The sequence below is a fragment of the Thalassophryne amazonica genome, chromosome 9 (genome assembly GCF_902500255.1).
Source record: "Thalassophryne amazonica chromosome 9, fThaAma1.1, whole genome shotgun sequence".
In the NCBI taxonomy this organism is placed as follows: domain Eukaryota; kingdom Metazoa; phylum Chordata; class Actinopteri; order Batrachoidiformes; family Batrachoididae; genus Thalassophryne; species Thalassophryne amazonica.
Window position 1 is genome coordinate 93,299,215 of NC_047111.1, and position 16,459 is coordinate 93,315,673.

The window sequence follows — 16,459 nt, forward strand, 5'->3', positions numbered from 1 at the left end:
TGACTCCCTCACGATCCACAGACCTCATCACAGTTTCCCTAAGTAACAAGTTATTTGATACAAAGTAATTCCAACAGTGCCCAAGGATCATCCAGAGAGACCTGGTAACAAGATATCCAGTCATCACTTTACATCAATGGGAAGATTACATGTCTCACAAACATACAGGAAGACAGGAAGAACCAGAACTGTGAAGACTAGGACCTTTGTTCTCGTTGACAAATGTCTCTCGACCTCATAGCACAAGTTCCCAGAGACATGAATTTCCCAACTAAAATAAGTGATTGCCTCGACATGTTTGTTACTTTTACTACAAGTAGACTATTGTTGGCTGACTCCAGGACATAATTGAAATCCTGAAGCTTGATCAAGGATAATCACAAAGCCAGACATGTCAACTCCTCACTCACCTTCTCAAGTGCAAAGTCAAAGTTAGTGAAGCTTTCCTCACCAAGAAAAAAAGACACGAAAGATGACTGACTCCACTACCTTGTCCAACACCAATCCGTGCAGGCACAGACCACAGTCTGAGCTAAAACACCTCCCTGCTGAATGCTATAATTTACTCTGGAAGACGTCAGAGAGTCTACCTCCACTCCAATCAGCACTAAGCGCAGGGCTATTGGTTGCTATGATGTCCAACAACATATCAGGGATCCCACAAAGCCTCAGAATGTCTCAAAAAGCCGCCCAATCAAGCAAAATAAACACACTGAGAAATCCCACATAGGCCACAAAGAAGCACTGCTCATATTCACACTTGCATTCAATGAGTACTTGACTTCTTGGGTATGAATCAAGCCAGAGTTTCACATCAAATCTCATTCTGTTAAACTACAGGTTAGTTACAGTAAACTCAGTTGAGCAAAAGTGAAGGTCTGTCCAATGTTGTTGCCTTTATTGTGTGGTTTGTTTGTTTGTTTGTAAATAGGTTTTTAGCCTCGTCAAAACTACAGATGGGTATTGACAAGATTTATCAATGATCAAATCTGCTTATCAAATCAAATCATATCAATTTTATTTATATAGCGCCAAATCACAACAAACAGTTGCCCCAAGGCGCTTTACATTGTAAGGAAAAAGCCATACAATAATTACAGAAAAACCCCAACGGTCAAAACGACCCCCTATGAGCAAGCACTTGGCAACAGTGGGAAGGAAAAACTCCCTTTTAACAGGAAGAAACCTCCAGCAGAACCAGGCTCAGGGAGGGGCAGTCTTCTGCAGGGACTGGTTGGGGCTGAGGGGAGAAAATCAGGAAAAAGACATGCTGTGGAAGAGAGCAGAGATCAATCGCCAATGATTAAAAACAGAGTGGTGCATACAGAGCAAAAAGAGGTGAATAAAAAGAAACACTGGGTGCATCAAGCGCTCTATTGGGGTGATATGGTACTAAGAGGTCCCTAAGATAAGATGGGACCTGATTATTCAAAACCTTATAAGTAAGAAGAAGAATTTTAAATTCTATTCTGGAATTAACAGGGAGCCAATGAAGAGAGGCCAATATGGGCGAAATATGCTCTCTCCTTCTAGTCCCTGTCAGTACTCTAGCTGCAGCATTTTGAATTAACTGAAGGCTTTTCAGGGAACTTTTAGGACAACCTGATAATAATGAATTACAGTAGTCCAGCCTAGAGGAAATAAATGCATCAATTAGCTTTTCAGCATCACTCTGAGACAAGACCTTTCTAACTTTAGAGATATTGCACAAATGCAAAAAAGCAGTCCTACATATTTGCTTAATATGCGCATTGAAGGACATATCCTGATCAAAAATGACTCCAAGATTTCTCACAGTATTACTGGAGGTCAGGGTAATGCCATCCAGAGTAAGGATCTGTTTAGACACCATGTTTCTAAGATTTGTGGGGCCAAGTACAATAACTTCAGTTTTATTTGAATTTAAAAGCAGAAAATTAGAGGTCAACCATGTCTTTATGTCTGAAAGATTCCCCATTTACATGAACAAATTGTAATCTATTAGATAAATATGATTCAAACCACTGCAGCGCAGTGCCTTTAATACCTACGGCATGCTCTAATCTCTGTAATAAAATTTTATGGTCAGCAGTATCAAAAGCTGCACTGAGGTCTAACAGGACAAGCACAGAGATGAGTCCACTGTCTGAGGCCATAAGAAGATCATTTGTAACCTTCACTAATGCTGTTTCTGTACTATGATGAATTCTGAAACCTGACTGAAACTCTTCAAATAGACCATTCCTCTGCAGATGATCAGTTAGCTGTTTTACAACTACCCTTTCAAGAATTTTTGAGAGAAAAGGAAGGTTGGAGATTGGCCTATAATTAGCTAAGATAGCTGGGTCAAGTGATGGCTTTTTAAGTAATGGTTTAATTACTGCCACCTTAAAAGCCTGTGGTACATAGCCAACTAATAAAGATAGATTGATCATATTTAAGATCGAAGCATTAACTAATGGTAGGGCTTCCTTGAGCAGCCTGGTAGGAATGGGGTCTAATAGACATGTTGATGGTTTGGAGGAAGTAACTAATGAAAATAACTCAGACAGAACAATCGGAGAGAAAGAGTCTAACCAAATACCGGCATCACTGAAAGCAGCCAAAGATAACGATATGTCTTTGGGATGGTTATGAGTAATTTTTTCTCTAATAGTTAAAATTTTATTTGCAAAGAAAGTCATGAAGTCATTACTAGTTAAAGTTAAAGGAATTGATCCGATTGATCAATACCTCTTCTGAATTGTCTGTGCACTAAAAGTAGGCTTTATAGGTTGTCAACATTTTATTGAGTCTTAAAGTAAATAAATATGACATTGGTCACTGGATCCTAGATCTCTGGACATAAGTAAAAACAAATAAAATCTGTACATAATCACTGGAACCTAGATCTCTGGACATCAATAAATAAAATATGTACATGGTCACTGGATCCTAGATTTCTGGACATCAATAAAAATAAATCAAATCTGTACATGGTCATTGGATCCTAGAAACTAGACATAAATAGAAGTAAATAAAATGTGTAGTTTTTGTCAAAAGCATTTCCTTTCAGATATAAATGAGACAAAATTTAACTCCACAGCCCTGAGCCATGCTCTCGCAGAGGCTGCACTGCAAGTCAAGATCAATATAATTCATCAAGAATGCAGGGCGTCCCCTTTTTGGGCAACAAAAAGGTTTTGGTCTGTTGTAGTTTGCTGTCTGTTTATAACATTTGGAAAGAGGTGCCATTTGACTTAAAATGGCAATTCGCTTTGAAGTTATTAATTCCTTCCGGAATCTATCTTTCCAACTTTACTCTGCAGAGAGCCACGCAGTGTTTGGAGATGGTGCAGTTAGTCCCACAAAATAGAGGATATCATTATTATTGTTATTATTATTTCCTTTACCTGATGGACAGTAACGTCAGTTTATGAACGAGTGAAGCAGGTCCAGCTCACGCCAGAGACAGTGGTGGGCACAGCTAACCAAACAGTTAGCTTTGATAAAAATTAATCCGATAACTGAAAAGTTATCTTTTATGACACTAAACCGATAAACTGCTAAAAAAATTTATCTTTATTACAGATAACCAATAACTTTTAGTACTGATTCGGATGCGGCCACATCAGATTACACTGTCATCTTCTGATAAACCAGTTTCACTTTTTGCTGCTTGATAAATTCAAGCATCACAAACACATTTGAACGCACAAAAAATGAATAAATAAAAAATAAAACCCCAAACACTGTCATCATATTTCAAAAGCAGTAAAACACAGTATTAGAAGTCACAGTGTATCTCGGTATTATATACACGAACTAAAAAGCTGCTGCTTTTTTCACATGCTTTGAACGCTGCGGCTAAAAAACAATTAAATATGTCCATTAATTTATTGATTGGCATAGTAAAAGACATGTTAGTAAATACAAATTCTTACCTGTTAGTTTCAGTGGGATTCATCTGAAGAAATCAAGTGTCCTTTTTTTCAAATCCAAAACAGTGTCTAAAAGTCCCTCTGTACACAGCTGCGCCGTGAGAGCTCCTCTCCCCCACTGAATCGTAGCGAATAATTTATCCCGTCAGCCACAAAGAAATAAAATAAAATGTTAAAATTAGTCAGTTTGTTTGTGTCGAGTGGATGGTAACAGTGTAACCTCCAAAGTGAACCTGAACTACACTACCCACAATGCTCCCTGCGTCAACCGGCCAATCACGTCTTGCACTTAATGATGATGTCATCAGCAAGCAACAGGTAGCCAGTCTGCCACAAACACATGACAGACGGACTACAATGTTTGATTTTAGGGTTTACAAATGTTTGTGAACGTTAAACTTTGCTCAGTTTACCACCAAAAAAAATGTTATCGGACTGAAAGTTATCGGAACTAAATTTATCAGAAGATAATTGATCCGATGATGGTTTTAAAACTTATCTGAAAAGCTAATCTGCTAGCAAAAACATTAGCTTCAATAATTATCTGTTATGGGATTAGATGAACTGTGCCCACCACTGGCCAGATAACCATTGCGTAAAACTCCAGTGTGGAATGAAGGATGATTCTCGTTTTTTGCCCACAACAAGAGTCCCAGTTAGACTTTAATCAGCACAAAGGTGACTCACAATTGACACTTTTAAATGGCTCTGAGGGATAATAATGATGAAATTGCAGACCTTTCACTTCTGAAAAGCAGTGAAGCAGAGAACCACAGAAGCAGCGGGGCTACAATTAACGTAGAGAAATTATCATTTTCCCAATACACACCCTCAAAAACAACAGCTGCTCCGGCATAATGTGGACGAAAGGAGCAATAAGGGAACTGTTAAGCAAAAAGGCTGTTGATGTCAGTGGATCCAATCATTTCTGATCAATTCTTAAGAGGAACCAGGTTTGGATACCCTTCCCTAGTCAAGAAGCATCACATGCAAGTCATGTCAAAATCAAAGATCAAAATTCAATGTCAAATCAAAGGTCTTTGTCAAAAATGTATTTCTGACTATATGTCGGGAACAAGATGAGATATTGAAATGAAGTTTTTTTTGGTATGGATTTGTGCTCTCCAGGAGCTATCAGATGTATCAGACCTCACTTGATTTCTGCTTGTTTGTGTGTTTGTATGTCTGTCTGTAGCAATATATTTAAAAACAAAGAGCAGTTTATTCAGACTTAATGGAAAAACTCAGGCGATTGTCATCATCTCAAACACATTAAAGACCATATCTCAGGAGTTGGATGAGATACTGAAATGACATCATTTGATGTCTTTGACATCAGAGATCTGTTTGTCTGTTTCATTGTATGTCTGCCCAGTTTGTGACATCTTTAAAAGACAAAGAACAATTTCAGTACAACTCGGTCACAGGTCAATGTCACAGGTCAAAAGTCATCATCAAATTAGAGGTCATCATCCAAAAACACATTAATAGCCATATATCAGGAACTTCAGGAGTTACTGAAATTAAATAAAATTAGACACAGACCTAAAAAAATGGATCAGACCTCAGATGTCAATATGATATCGAGTGAAGTCATATTATTAGCTGGTGGCAGAGAGGCAATGCCGTCATTTGGATTACTCGTTTAAAGAAGGCATAGAAGCATATTATAAGCAGTCCTTTGCGTTGAAGCAACTCATTTTGATTTACCAAAGCTCTGAGCAGGTTGTCACTGAGTTGATTAGTTGCACTCCGGGGCAAAACGAGCATGTTTGCAAGTGATTAGCAGCCTTTGGGGGAAGGGTGAAACAAGAATGTTGGACCTGGCTGCCTTAATTAGAACTGGGCCGTAATACAAACCTCTGCTTGCTTCTAAAACCTCATCTGCCAGTTCCAGCCTCCTCGTCACCGCCCGTCTGCCGGCAGCTGCTCTGAACTGATAGTGCTACCGGTGCTGTTCTCTTTACAAGTCCATCACACACAGTCACACACTCTTACTCCCAGGTGAGTTGCCTGGTGTCACTGAGCTACAGTCCACTGGATATTGGTGCAAACTAAGCGCAGGCAGACTTGGTGACCAAAACCCCAGCCACAGTGGGTGTCATGACATTTCCTATTCTGACTTCTTTGTCTTCTTTCTCTCAATGCTTGTACAGCATCGTGTGGAGGAATGATAAAAAATGCCACGTACGGCCGAATTGTGTCTCCTGGCTTTCCTGGAAACTACAGCAATAACCTGACATGCCACTGGGTGCTGGAGGCCCCTGAAGGCCACCGACTTCACATTCACTTTGAGAAGGTGGCTCTGGCGGAGGATGATGACAGGTGCAAACACCTTTATGTATATATATATATATATATATATATATATATATATATATATATATACACACACACACACACACACACATACATACATATCAGTGGCAGCTGCTGGTCTGTCAAAGGGGGGAAGCTCAATGTCAGCTTACGTCATTAAATTTGTCAATGTATTTATATGTAAATTCAAATATGTAAAATGGTCATAACAGTCCCTAGTTGCACAAGCATTTCACAATTTATATCTCCATTACATACAGTACACTCAACAAAAATATAAACGCAACACTTTTGGTTTTGCTCCCATTTTGTATGAGATGAACTCAAAGATCTAAAACTTTTTCCACATACACAATATCACCATTTCCCTCAAATATTGTTCACAAACCAGTCTAAATCTGTGATAGTGAGCACTTCTCCTTTGCTGAGATAATCCATCCCACCTCACAGGTGTGCCATATCAAGATGCTGATTACACACCATGATTAGTGCACAGGTGTGCCTTAGACTGCCCATAATAAAAGGCCACTCTGAAAGGTGCAGTTTTATCACACAGCACAATGCCACAGATATCGCAAGATTTGAGGGAGCATGCAATTGGCATTCTGACAGCAGGAATGTCAACCAGAGCTGTTGCACGTGTATTGAATGTTCATTTCTCTACCATAATCTGTCTCCAAAGGCGTTTCAGAGAATTTGGCAGTACATCCAACCAGCCTCACAACCGCAGACCACATGTAACCACACCAGCCCAGGACCTCCACATCCAGCATGTTCACCTCCAAGATCGTCTGAGACCAGCCACTTGGACAGCTGCTGAAACAATCGGTTTGCATAACCAAAGAATTTCTGCACAAACAGAATCAGAAACCGTCTCAGGGAAGCTCATCTGCATGCTCGTTGTCCTCATCGGGGTCTTGACCTGACTCCAGTTTGTCGTCGTAACCGACTTGAGTGGGCAAATGCTCACATTCGCTGGCGTTTGGCACATTGGAGAGATGTTCTCTTCATGGATGAATCCCGGTTCACACTGTTCAGGGCAGATGGCAGACAGCGTGTGTGGCGTTGTGTGGGTGAGTGGTTTTCTGATGTCAATGTTGTGGATCAAGTGGCCCATGGTGGTGGTGGGGTTATGGTATGGGCAGGCGTCTGTTATGGATGAAGAACACAGGTGCATTTTATTGATGGCATTTTGAATGCACAGAGATACCGTGACGAGATCCTGAGGCCCATTGTTGTGCCATACATCCAAGAACATCACCTCATGTTACAGCAGGATAATGCACAGCCCCATGTTGCAAGGATCTGTACACAATTCTTGGAAGCTGAAAATGTCTCAGTTCTTGCATGGCCGGCATACTCACCGGACATGTCACCCATTGAGCATGTTTGGGATGCTCTGGACCGGCGTATACAACAGCATGTACTAGTTCCTGCCAGTATCCAGCAACTTTGACAGCCATTGAAGAGGAGTGGACCAACATTCCACAGGCCACAGTTGACAACCTGATCAACTCTATGCGAAGGAGATGTGTTGCACTGCATGAGGCAAATGGTGGTCACACCAGATACTGACTGGTATCCCCCCCAATAAAACAAAACTGCACCTTTCAGAGTGGCCTTTTATTGTGGACAGTCTAAGGCACACCTGTGCACTAATCATGGTGTCTAATCAGCACCTTGATATGGCACACCTGTGAGGTGGGATGGATTATCTCAGCAAAGGAGAAGTGCTCACTATCACAGATTTAGACTGGTTTGTGAACAATATTTGAGGGAAATGGTGATATTGTGTATGTGGAAAAAGTTTTAGATCTTTGAGTTCATCTCATACAAAATGGGAGCAAAACCAAAAGTGTTGCGTTTATATTTTTGTTGAGTGTATTTTATGATGACACAATCTCATTAAATTAGATTAGCTAGAACCTTATTTAGAACTTTATTAATCCCTTGGGAATACTCTTTCAAGGACTATAACACAAGTATATTCTTAATGTGTTTAAACAAAAATACCATCAAAAATTTCAAGAAGCACATAAAGCATTTATTATTAAATATACATAACAGAGCCTGACTGTTTCATGACATCTTGCCCTTTATTATTCCATGCAAATGTTCTGTTAAATGTTGGCCAGCAGATATCGCCATGCCTAACTGTATCAAATGCTTTGAAATACTGAACAACCATTGCTTCATATTGATTCAGTAGTTTAAAAATGCATTGGTTTCTCCGTCACAAATTTCCATCAATAAAGTACACCAGCGACAACTAATTATTATCACATGTGCACGGATACTTTGATGTTGTGTTGCAAACTGGGATTTTAATTAATGTGCAAGGACCTCAAACACTAGCGTAGGCATGGCTCAAAACGGGTGGACACAAATGCGAACTCTCACCAAGGATGGAGGAAGACAAAGGTTTAATGGTCAAAACAGGCAAGGAGTTGGTACACGGGTAGTCCAACAGTGAGGTAACGGTAACAGACAGGCGTAAGGCTGAGGCATGGTTCAACAACCAGCACAGGTCAAAATACACAGGAAGGAGGCAATCAGAGGCAATCAGAGGCAAAGACAAACTCAATGTCAAGAAAAAAGCAAGATCAAAATTCCAGCAGGCAAAAAACAGGATAAAGGAGAGCTTGGATCAAAGGCTGGAAAGTGACATGAAATCAACAATCGAGCTGTGAGCTCTGGAACTGTGAGGGCTTAAATAGGGAGCAGGCTAATCAGGGTGTTAACAAGAGACAGGTGCAAGGAAGGTGCTGGAAGGGGCATGACTGAAAAAGACAAGGGCAGGTGCAAAAGAGTGCAGTGAGACAAAAAGCAAAGTGGACTGGGGCAAGATAAATAAGTGACAGAAAAACCAATGGTGGAAAATGTGACATGCTCAAGAGAAACCATAATTAACGTAAACAAAACAAAAAGGGGCACAGCTAGGAAATACCGTGACTAGACGAAATGCAGAACACAAGGGGATCAATGAATATAATAAAAACTAGAATGGAACTGATACTGATAACATATAAAAGTAAATGCAATAACTGATAAATAGAGAGTCAGATGTTAATATAACCTATGACTACACCAAAAATAAATGAACAGAGAGACAAAACCAGAGACAACAGAATAATGCAATAAATAACAAATGGAACATAATCAGATAAGAAACACTGAAGATAAATAACTAAAACCAGTTACTAAAACATAATACAATAAATGTGATAAACAAAACTAAACTAAGACTGAAGTATCAAAAGGGACCATGAGTGAAAGAATGCAAAGGTAATACAGTAAGCAATAAGGCAAACAAACTACAGGCAAGACAGGGACTAAGACAAAACTAAATACATGGCAACCAAGTAATAAGCAGAAAATAAATTGAAACAAAACTAATCATAAATAGTGCATGACCAAGATGACATGACATAACATAACATGAATAAAAACTCAGAAGACAAAGAATCTGGAGGCCAACGAGAACCCACAACCAAACAGAAGCCCCTCACGGGCAGGAGCATGACAGTACCCTCCCCCCAAAGACCGACACCAGCAGCCTACAGAGAAGCCCCCCCCCCCCCCCCCCCCCCAGCACAACCCAACCGACCATGGGTGGTGGGACAGGGGAACACTTAGAGGGCACAAACAACCAGGAAACATAGACAGGGATCCTAGGATCCCACCCACATCAAAGGGAATACCAGGTAGGCGGCAGAAGCTGACCAAAACTAGCAAACCCGATCGGAGGGCGACTCAAGAATAAATCTGCAACCAGGCAAAGGGACAACCACAGAGTCCGGGGGCAACTGTGAGACAGGCTATGGCCAAAAGCAGTGGCCGGAGTTTGGCTACCGTTAAGCATGGCAGGACCCAGGTGACAGTTCGAAGACCCCTATACCACCACCGGTGAGTCGAGGGGTCGAACCTGATGGCTAACATATGCCAAGGGAGAGTCAGGAGGGTGGCCAGGACAGGTGGCAGGAACTTGGGGAGAACCTGGGAAGGACGTGGGATACAACGCATTAACATGACCAACAGGTCAGGTAACGGACTTACAGAAATGAACCAAGGAACGTTACCACAACCCTGAGAGATTGAAAAACCTTCTCAGGAGCAGGATGGGTGACTAGTGAAACCTGGTGTAACAAAAAATGAACCAAAGACAACCAACCCACCCACAAAAGCAACTGGAGAATGAATGAACTGATGAAACAAACTGGAAACCAAACCCAAGTAAATCCTAAATAGACAAAATGTGAGAACCAAAATGAGGGCCAATTCAGAAGACAAAAACAATGAAAAAAGAGACCAAATAACAGAAAGAGAAACAAATGGTGAAATGGGCTGGGGACTAATCTTGCTTTATCTAGGAATGGAAAAAAGAAATAAACCAACAAAGTGAATGGCTACAAGAGACAAAATTTAGCAACATGGCCACAAGGGGAGCTGAAATGAGTGGCAATGGACCGAAATAAACCAAAAAAAAAAAAAAAACATGAAATGGACAGAGGGAGTCATCAAAAAAAAAGAACAAACCAACAAAAGATCTAGAAAGAAAAAAACATCTCTTTAACCAAAGCTTGCAAACTGTGAAAAACCATTTGAACATCTCTAGAGAATAACCAAAAATAAAGGATTTCCAAAAGGACATGGGTGAGAATTGAACCAAACTACAAAGTGAGAGGTGGATCTGTTTCAAACCAAAATATGAACAATGCATGGTACTGAAAAAAGAAACACTGGAAAAACAAAGTAAAAGAAAATATTATCCAATCCTGAGTGACGACTTACTGAAACGACTCAAACGGACACTGACCGAAGAGACTGAGTTGATTTCCTGGCTGACACGACAAGAGGTGAACAACATGCGTCAGTTGTTTGAGACTGAGGGAATGATGTTGCTACATTTGAAGGTGGAACCATGCAGGTGATGGATAGCACATCAGCCCTTTGTTGCTGGTTCTTTTCCTTTAGCTCGTAGATGATGTCTCAAAGGATGCTTCGAATTTCCTGCTTCAAGGCAGAGTTTTCACATTCGTCTGCAGGGCAAGTCCTGCTTTGGTGTTGGTTATGAGTTTGTTTTTCCCAGTTTCTGGGTTTCTCCCGATGTCTGGGTGCAAACTGTCCATGTTGTGTCTTTGAGTTTGGATCGGTCTTTGATCCAAAGTCGTGAGCATTTTGGGGGGACCACAGTCATTGTGGACGTGGTCCGCCTCGAATGCTTTGTGTGCATCGAGTAGATTTCTGCTTCTGGATAGGAGAGCTTGGTGTAGAGCCTGTGTTGAGCTTAGGTGGACCACAGGGGGTGCCTTTGAGCTCAAGGGCTGACAGTCGAGTGTTAACACTCAAGACTGAATGATTTTCAGTGGCTTTAGAGTCTCTTTTCTGTTGCTTTGTGAAACCTTTCAAAGCAAGATCATGCAAATATTGAATGTTGGTTTCCTTGGGGTCCCCAAGGATTCCCACATGATAACTGGAGGCAGGGTGAAGGTTTTCAACGAACAAGGTTTTGAAGCTGAGATCTTCATCCGTGCCTGGCTCATTGCGTGTACCAAAATATGCACGCAGCAGACAGTTGTAATACAGATGAGGAGATTCTCTTCTCCCCTGTTGGATTTTCAGAGCGGATGCTAAGCCTGTCTGAGCTGTGTGGTCAGAGAATTCTTTCTCCAGTGCCATACAAAGCTTCTGAATGTCTTGTCTTACCGCTTCAGGTTGGCATTCAATGAACCTGCTAACCTCGTGTCTAGAAGTTCGCCTGACAAGATAGATAAAGTCATCACTGGTTGCTTGAGGAAGTCTCCTGAGAGAGTATTTGATGTCTTTCAAGTAATCACCAGTATCCAGGGAGCCATCAGGACTTGGCTCAAAGCGAGTTATGTGTCGTGTGATCTCATCAAGTTCTCGATCGCTGAGACTGGAAGTGGCTGAGTGTGGAGGAGGATCGTGAGGTGAGCTTCCAAGAGTCTCACGATACCTGTCAAAGTTTTCTGGAGGACAAGAACCTGTTTCCATGAAGGGAGGTGGAAAAAGTCCTCTGTGCGCACCTGTGGAGAGGGATTGGAGTTTTTCTCTCACCAAGTATTTTTGATCAGAGTCATGCAGCTGTCTGAAGTGTTTCATGCAAGAATTTTCCAGGTCTCGTCTTAGTGAGAACACTTCTTGGCTCGTGAGCTCCAGCTGTTGGTGAGTTTCACTCAGCCAAAAGTTTGTGTCAATAAGTTGTTTGCAAAGTTCCCGGTTCTTTGATTTTTCAAGAGCCAGAACTTGTCTGCATGTTTTAGTCTCATTTTGCAGGGTTGTGATTTCATAATGTGCCTGCTTGAGTTCGTCATGTAAGTCAGTGATTGTCTCGTCACGTTCACTGGTAGTTTCTTCCAGGGCACGGACCTCGTCACTGAGTACTGTGACGGTTACCTTTTCGTCTTTGATGCGTTGTTCAGCAAGGATCAAAGATTTTTCGGTCTCATCTACTCTCTTTTTCAATCACTGGTTCTCCTCCTTCTGTTCCTGGAATTGAGAAACAGACTGTGATAACAGAGATTCAACATGCTTCAGTTTAGTAAAAGCAGTTAAGGCTAATCTTCCTAGCATTTCAGCTAAGTTGTTTCCTTTTTGGGATTTGTTCAAAGCTTGGCTGTAGAGGTCACACATTTCTATGCTCACCTTCTTCTGCATAGCAGACTTAAGGTCGTTGGCAAATCCAGGTAATAACTATGCAGTTAGATTGAGTAGTACCTGTGTGATTGAATTGTCTGAATCAGTGTGGCTGGAAGTTTCAGAGCCACTGGGTAGAGCCAATTTCAGAGCAGGAGTGAAAACAACAGTCTCTGTCCTCAGTTCAAAACCTCAGGTTTTTGTTGAGAAAGCATTAATGTATTTATTTAATTGAGGCGAATTGAGGCCATGTGCTACAAACAGCTCCATTTCAGCATGCTGTGGAGGTGTGACGTTCTCCGCAGGAGCTTCAGACAGTGAGGATGTCTCCACTTGGTCTGGAGGCAGGTATGCCGGGGAAGCCCTTGCAGGTGCCGCTGAGCACAAAGCTGACGTTGAACTTCCCAATGGCTCCAGGAGTGATTCTAGTGACATGGAGCAAATGTTGTGCTTTAGCGTAGACAAAAGAGATGAAAGTGGGAGTTGGGTGCTGTAACTGAGGCATGCAGATCATCATCAGTGTCAGCACTGGGGCTTAATGAAGCGTGGGCGGAGTCAGAATTGCGACCGGCCGAAGCACCTATCCTTCCAGCTGATGTGGCCTGGCCAGCGTCCGCGTGGATATGCACAACCTGGTCTCATGGCAAGTCGTGATTCAGCAGCACAAAATATACATTAATCTATTGGTTTGTGATATTGTCACAAAAAGCACCTCATTTTCATCACGGCAGCACAAGTTCATTGTAATTCATTCCGTGATGGCTGCACAAAATTAAAAGTGAAGCGGGGGGGTCAGTGGTGGTTATGGTTAGGGTGGGGGGAAAGAGTAAGATTAGGTTATGGTTAAGGTTAGGGTCGGGGGTAGGTGTAGGGTTAGAATAGTGAGTTAAAAAAAACCGCATCACGAAAATTTGACTCATTTCGTCACGGGAGCACAAAAAAAAAAACTTGAGACTGGGCTGATATGCATCATGGCGCCCGTGTAGGTGGCAGGCTGGGTGTAGCTGGTGCTGCTGCAGGTGCTGGCTGAGGTTCAGATACTGAGGAACCAGGAAGTGAGTCTGCCACATCAGAGAGGGTGATGAAAGGAGGTGGGGTTGAGCAGGACTCATGCAGTTCTGATCCACTGGATCTTCAATATATGGTGGGATTTGACCTTGCAAAAACTGGGATTTAATATTTAATAAGTCCGGATATGCAGTCACTATTTCTGGCATGGCCTGCAAAATGCAATCTAATGCCTCAAAAATTCGGTGTCTGTACCACTGATCACAATGGTCCAGAAATTAAAAAAGTAGGTCCTTAATATTAAAGGACACTGTGGCAGTGGCCCGGAGCACCTGTGCTTCAGCCTCTGATGACGTGTCCTCGTCAACTTCCTCCCACTCGGAGTCGCTGTCTAAGAACGGGAGGCTGCACAGCAGGTGTCGCTTGGGCTGTTTAACCCAGCCTGGGTTAAACAGAAAAAAAATCATCGAAATCTTCCAGTTCAAGAAAAAACTGGTATAACCACGAATTTGCCTCAACAAGGTGTCAAACTTGGTCCAGATAATCAAACTTCCTCTTCACTGTGGAACAGGAGTGAAAACAATTGTAGAGGAAGTTGATGTCAGAAAAAATGTCTTTAACTGTGGCACAGTGTGCGGCTGTGACGGCAGGAAGAGAATTCGCTGGCCAGATTGTTCTGTCAGGCATAGCGTAGGTGTGGCTCAAGACGGGTGGGCAAGATAAATAAGTGACAGAAAACTAATGGTGGAAAATGTGACGTGCTCAAGACAAACCATAATTAACTTGAACAAAACAAAAAGGGCAAAGATAGGAAATAACGTGACTAGACTAAAAGCAAAACACAAGGAGATCAATGAATATAATAAGAACTAGACCAGAACTGATACTGATAATGTATACAAGTAAATGTAATAACCGATAAAGAGATGACAACATAAACTATGACTACACTGAAAATAAATGAACAGAGAGACAAAACCAGAGACTACAGAATAATGCAATAAATAACAACTGGAACATAATCAGATAAGAAACACTGGAGATAAATGAGAACTAAAACCAGTGACTAAAGCATAATACAATAAATGTGAGAAACCAAACTAAACTAAGACTGAAGTAACTAAAGGGACTATGAGTGAAAGAATACAAATAAGCAATAAGGCAAACAAACTACAGGCAAGACAGGAACTAAGACAAAACTAAATACATGGCAACCAAGTGATACACAGAAATTAAATGAAACAAAATTAATCATAGAGCATGTCCAAGATGACATGACATAAGATAGCATGAATAAAAACTCAGAAGGCAAAGAATCCATGAGAACCCACAACCAAACAGAAGCCCCTCATGGGCAGTCTAAGGCACACCTGTGCACTAATCATGGTGTCTAATCAGCATCTTGATATGGCACACCTGTGAGATGGGATGGATTATCTCAGCAAAGGAGAAGTGCTCACTATCACAGATTTAGACTGGTTTGTGAACAATATTTGAGGGAAATGGTGATATTGTGTATGTGGAAAAAGTTTTAGATCTTTGAGTTCATCTCATACAAAATGGGAGCAAAACCAAAAGTGTTGCGTTTATATTTTTGTTGAGTGTATATATAGATGGGTTAATATTTTGGTGGTACCAAACTTCAGCAACATCCCTGAACAATAAACCCTCCAAAGGCTTTAAATAAGTAACTCTTCAAGGAGTGGCGCATGAATTTGAAAGGAACATTTTATCATTTTAAGCTTTGTAACATGTTCTACCATGCATCGTAAATTGACTACCGAGGGCAGTAAAAGGTTGGAAATTGCAATTGTATTACATTTTTCTTCTATAAGTACTCATCCACACATTCACCTCATTACCGCTCAGTAGAGAATGTTATCACAAAGTCATTGCAACCACCAGTGGACAGCGAGCAGCTCTCAGACAGTTTGGAACGTCCTTTATTTTTAATCATTTTTCCTACCCGTCACCCCTCACAAAAGCTCACTTACATCTCTTTTATGCTACGTTTCAGGCTGCTGATTAAGAATGGCAACAACATAGATTCCCCCCCTGTGTACGACTCCTATGAAGTGGAGTACCTGCCAAACGAGGGCGTGCTCAGCACCGGACGTTACCTGTTTGTAGAATTCACTACAGATGGGACGATGACCTCTACTGGCACCGCTATTAGATATGAAGGCAGGTTTACAGCGCAGTTTGCAGACAGTTACTACCCTGTACTCTACCTGTGCACAAACCTTCAATGTAATGCATATTTTGTTTTGTTTGCAAAGCTTTCGCAAAAGGAATGTGTTACAAGCCCTTTGTGAAATACGGCAACTTCAGCAGCAGTGATTCCACTTACGGTGTGGGTTCAGTGGTTGAATTTTCATGCGACCCCGGCTACACTCTGGAACAAGGCTCTGTGGTGATCGAGTGTGTGGATGCACAAAGCCCACAGTGGAATGAAACTGAGCCAGCCTGTAGGGGTGAGTCACGCTACACCCGCTCGAATAACTTTGTGACATTTAGTCATTTTTAAAAATGTACATCAACTACAGGAAATCTTCCAACTGGATATGACAGACCCC

At 41.5% G+C, this 16,459-nt stretch overlaps 1 protein-coding gene across 1 annotated transcript in view; it reads left to right on the top strand.

Moving 5' to 3' along the window:
- Positions 1 to 16,459, top strand: part of LOC117517666 (seizure protein 6 homolog) — a 480,354-nt gene that overhangs the window by 383,802 nt on the left and 80,093 nt on the right. Inside the window, exons 6-8 of the mRNA XM_034178776.1 lie at positions 6,056 to 6,224; positions 15,901 to 16,067; positions 16,163 to 16,357. Of these exons, the coding sequence (XP_034034667.1) occupies positions 6,056 to 6,224; positions 15,901 to 16,067; positions 16,163 to 16,357 (531 nt within the window). The remainder of the gene's footprint in view (positions 1 to 6,055; positions 6,225 to 15,900; positions 16,068 to 16,162; positions 16,358 to 16,459) is intronic.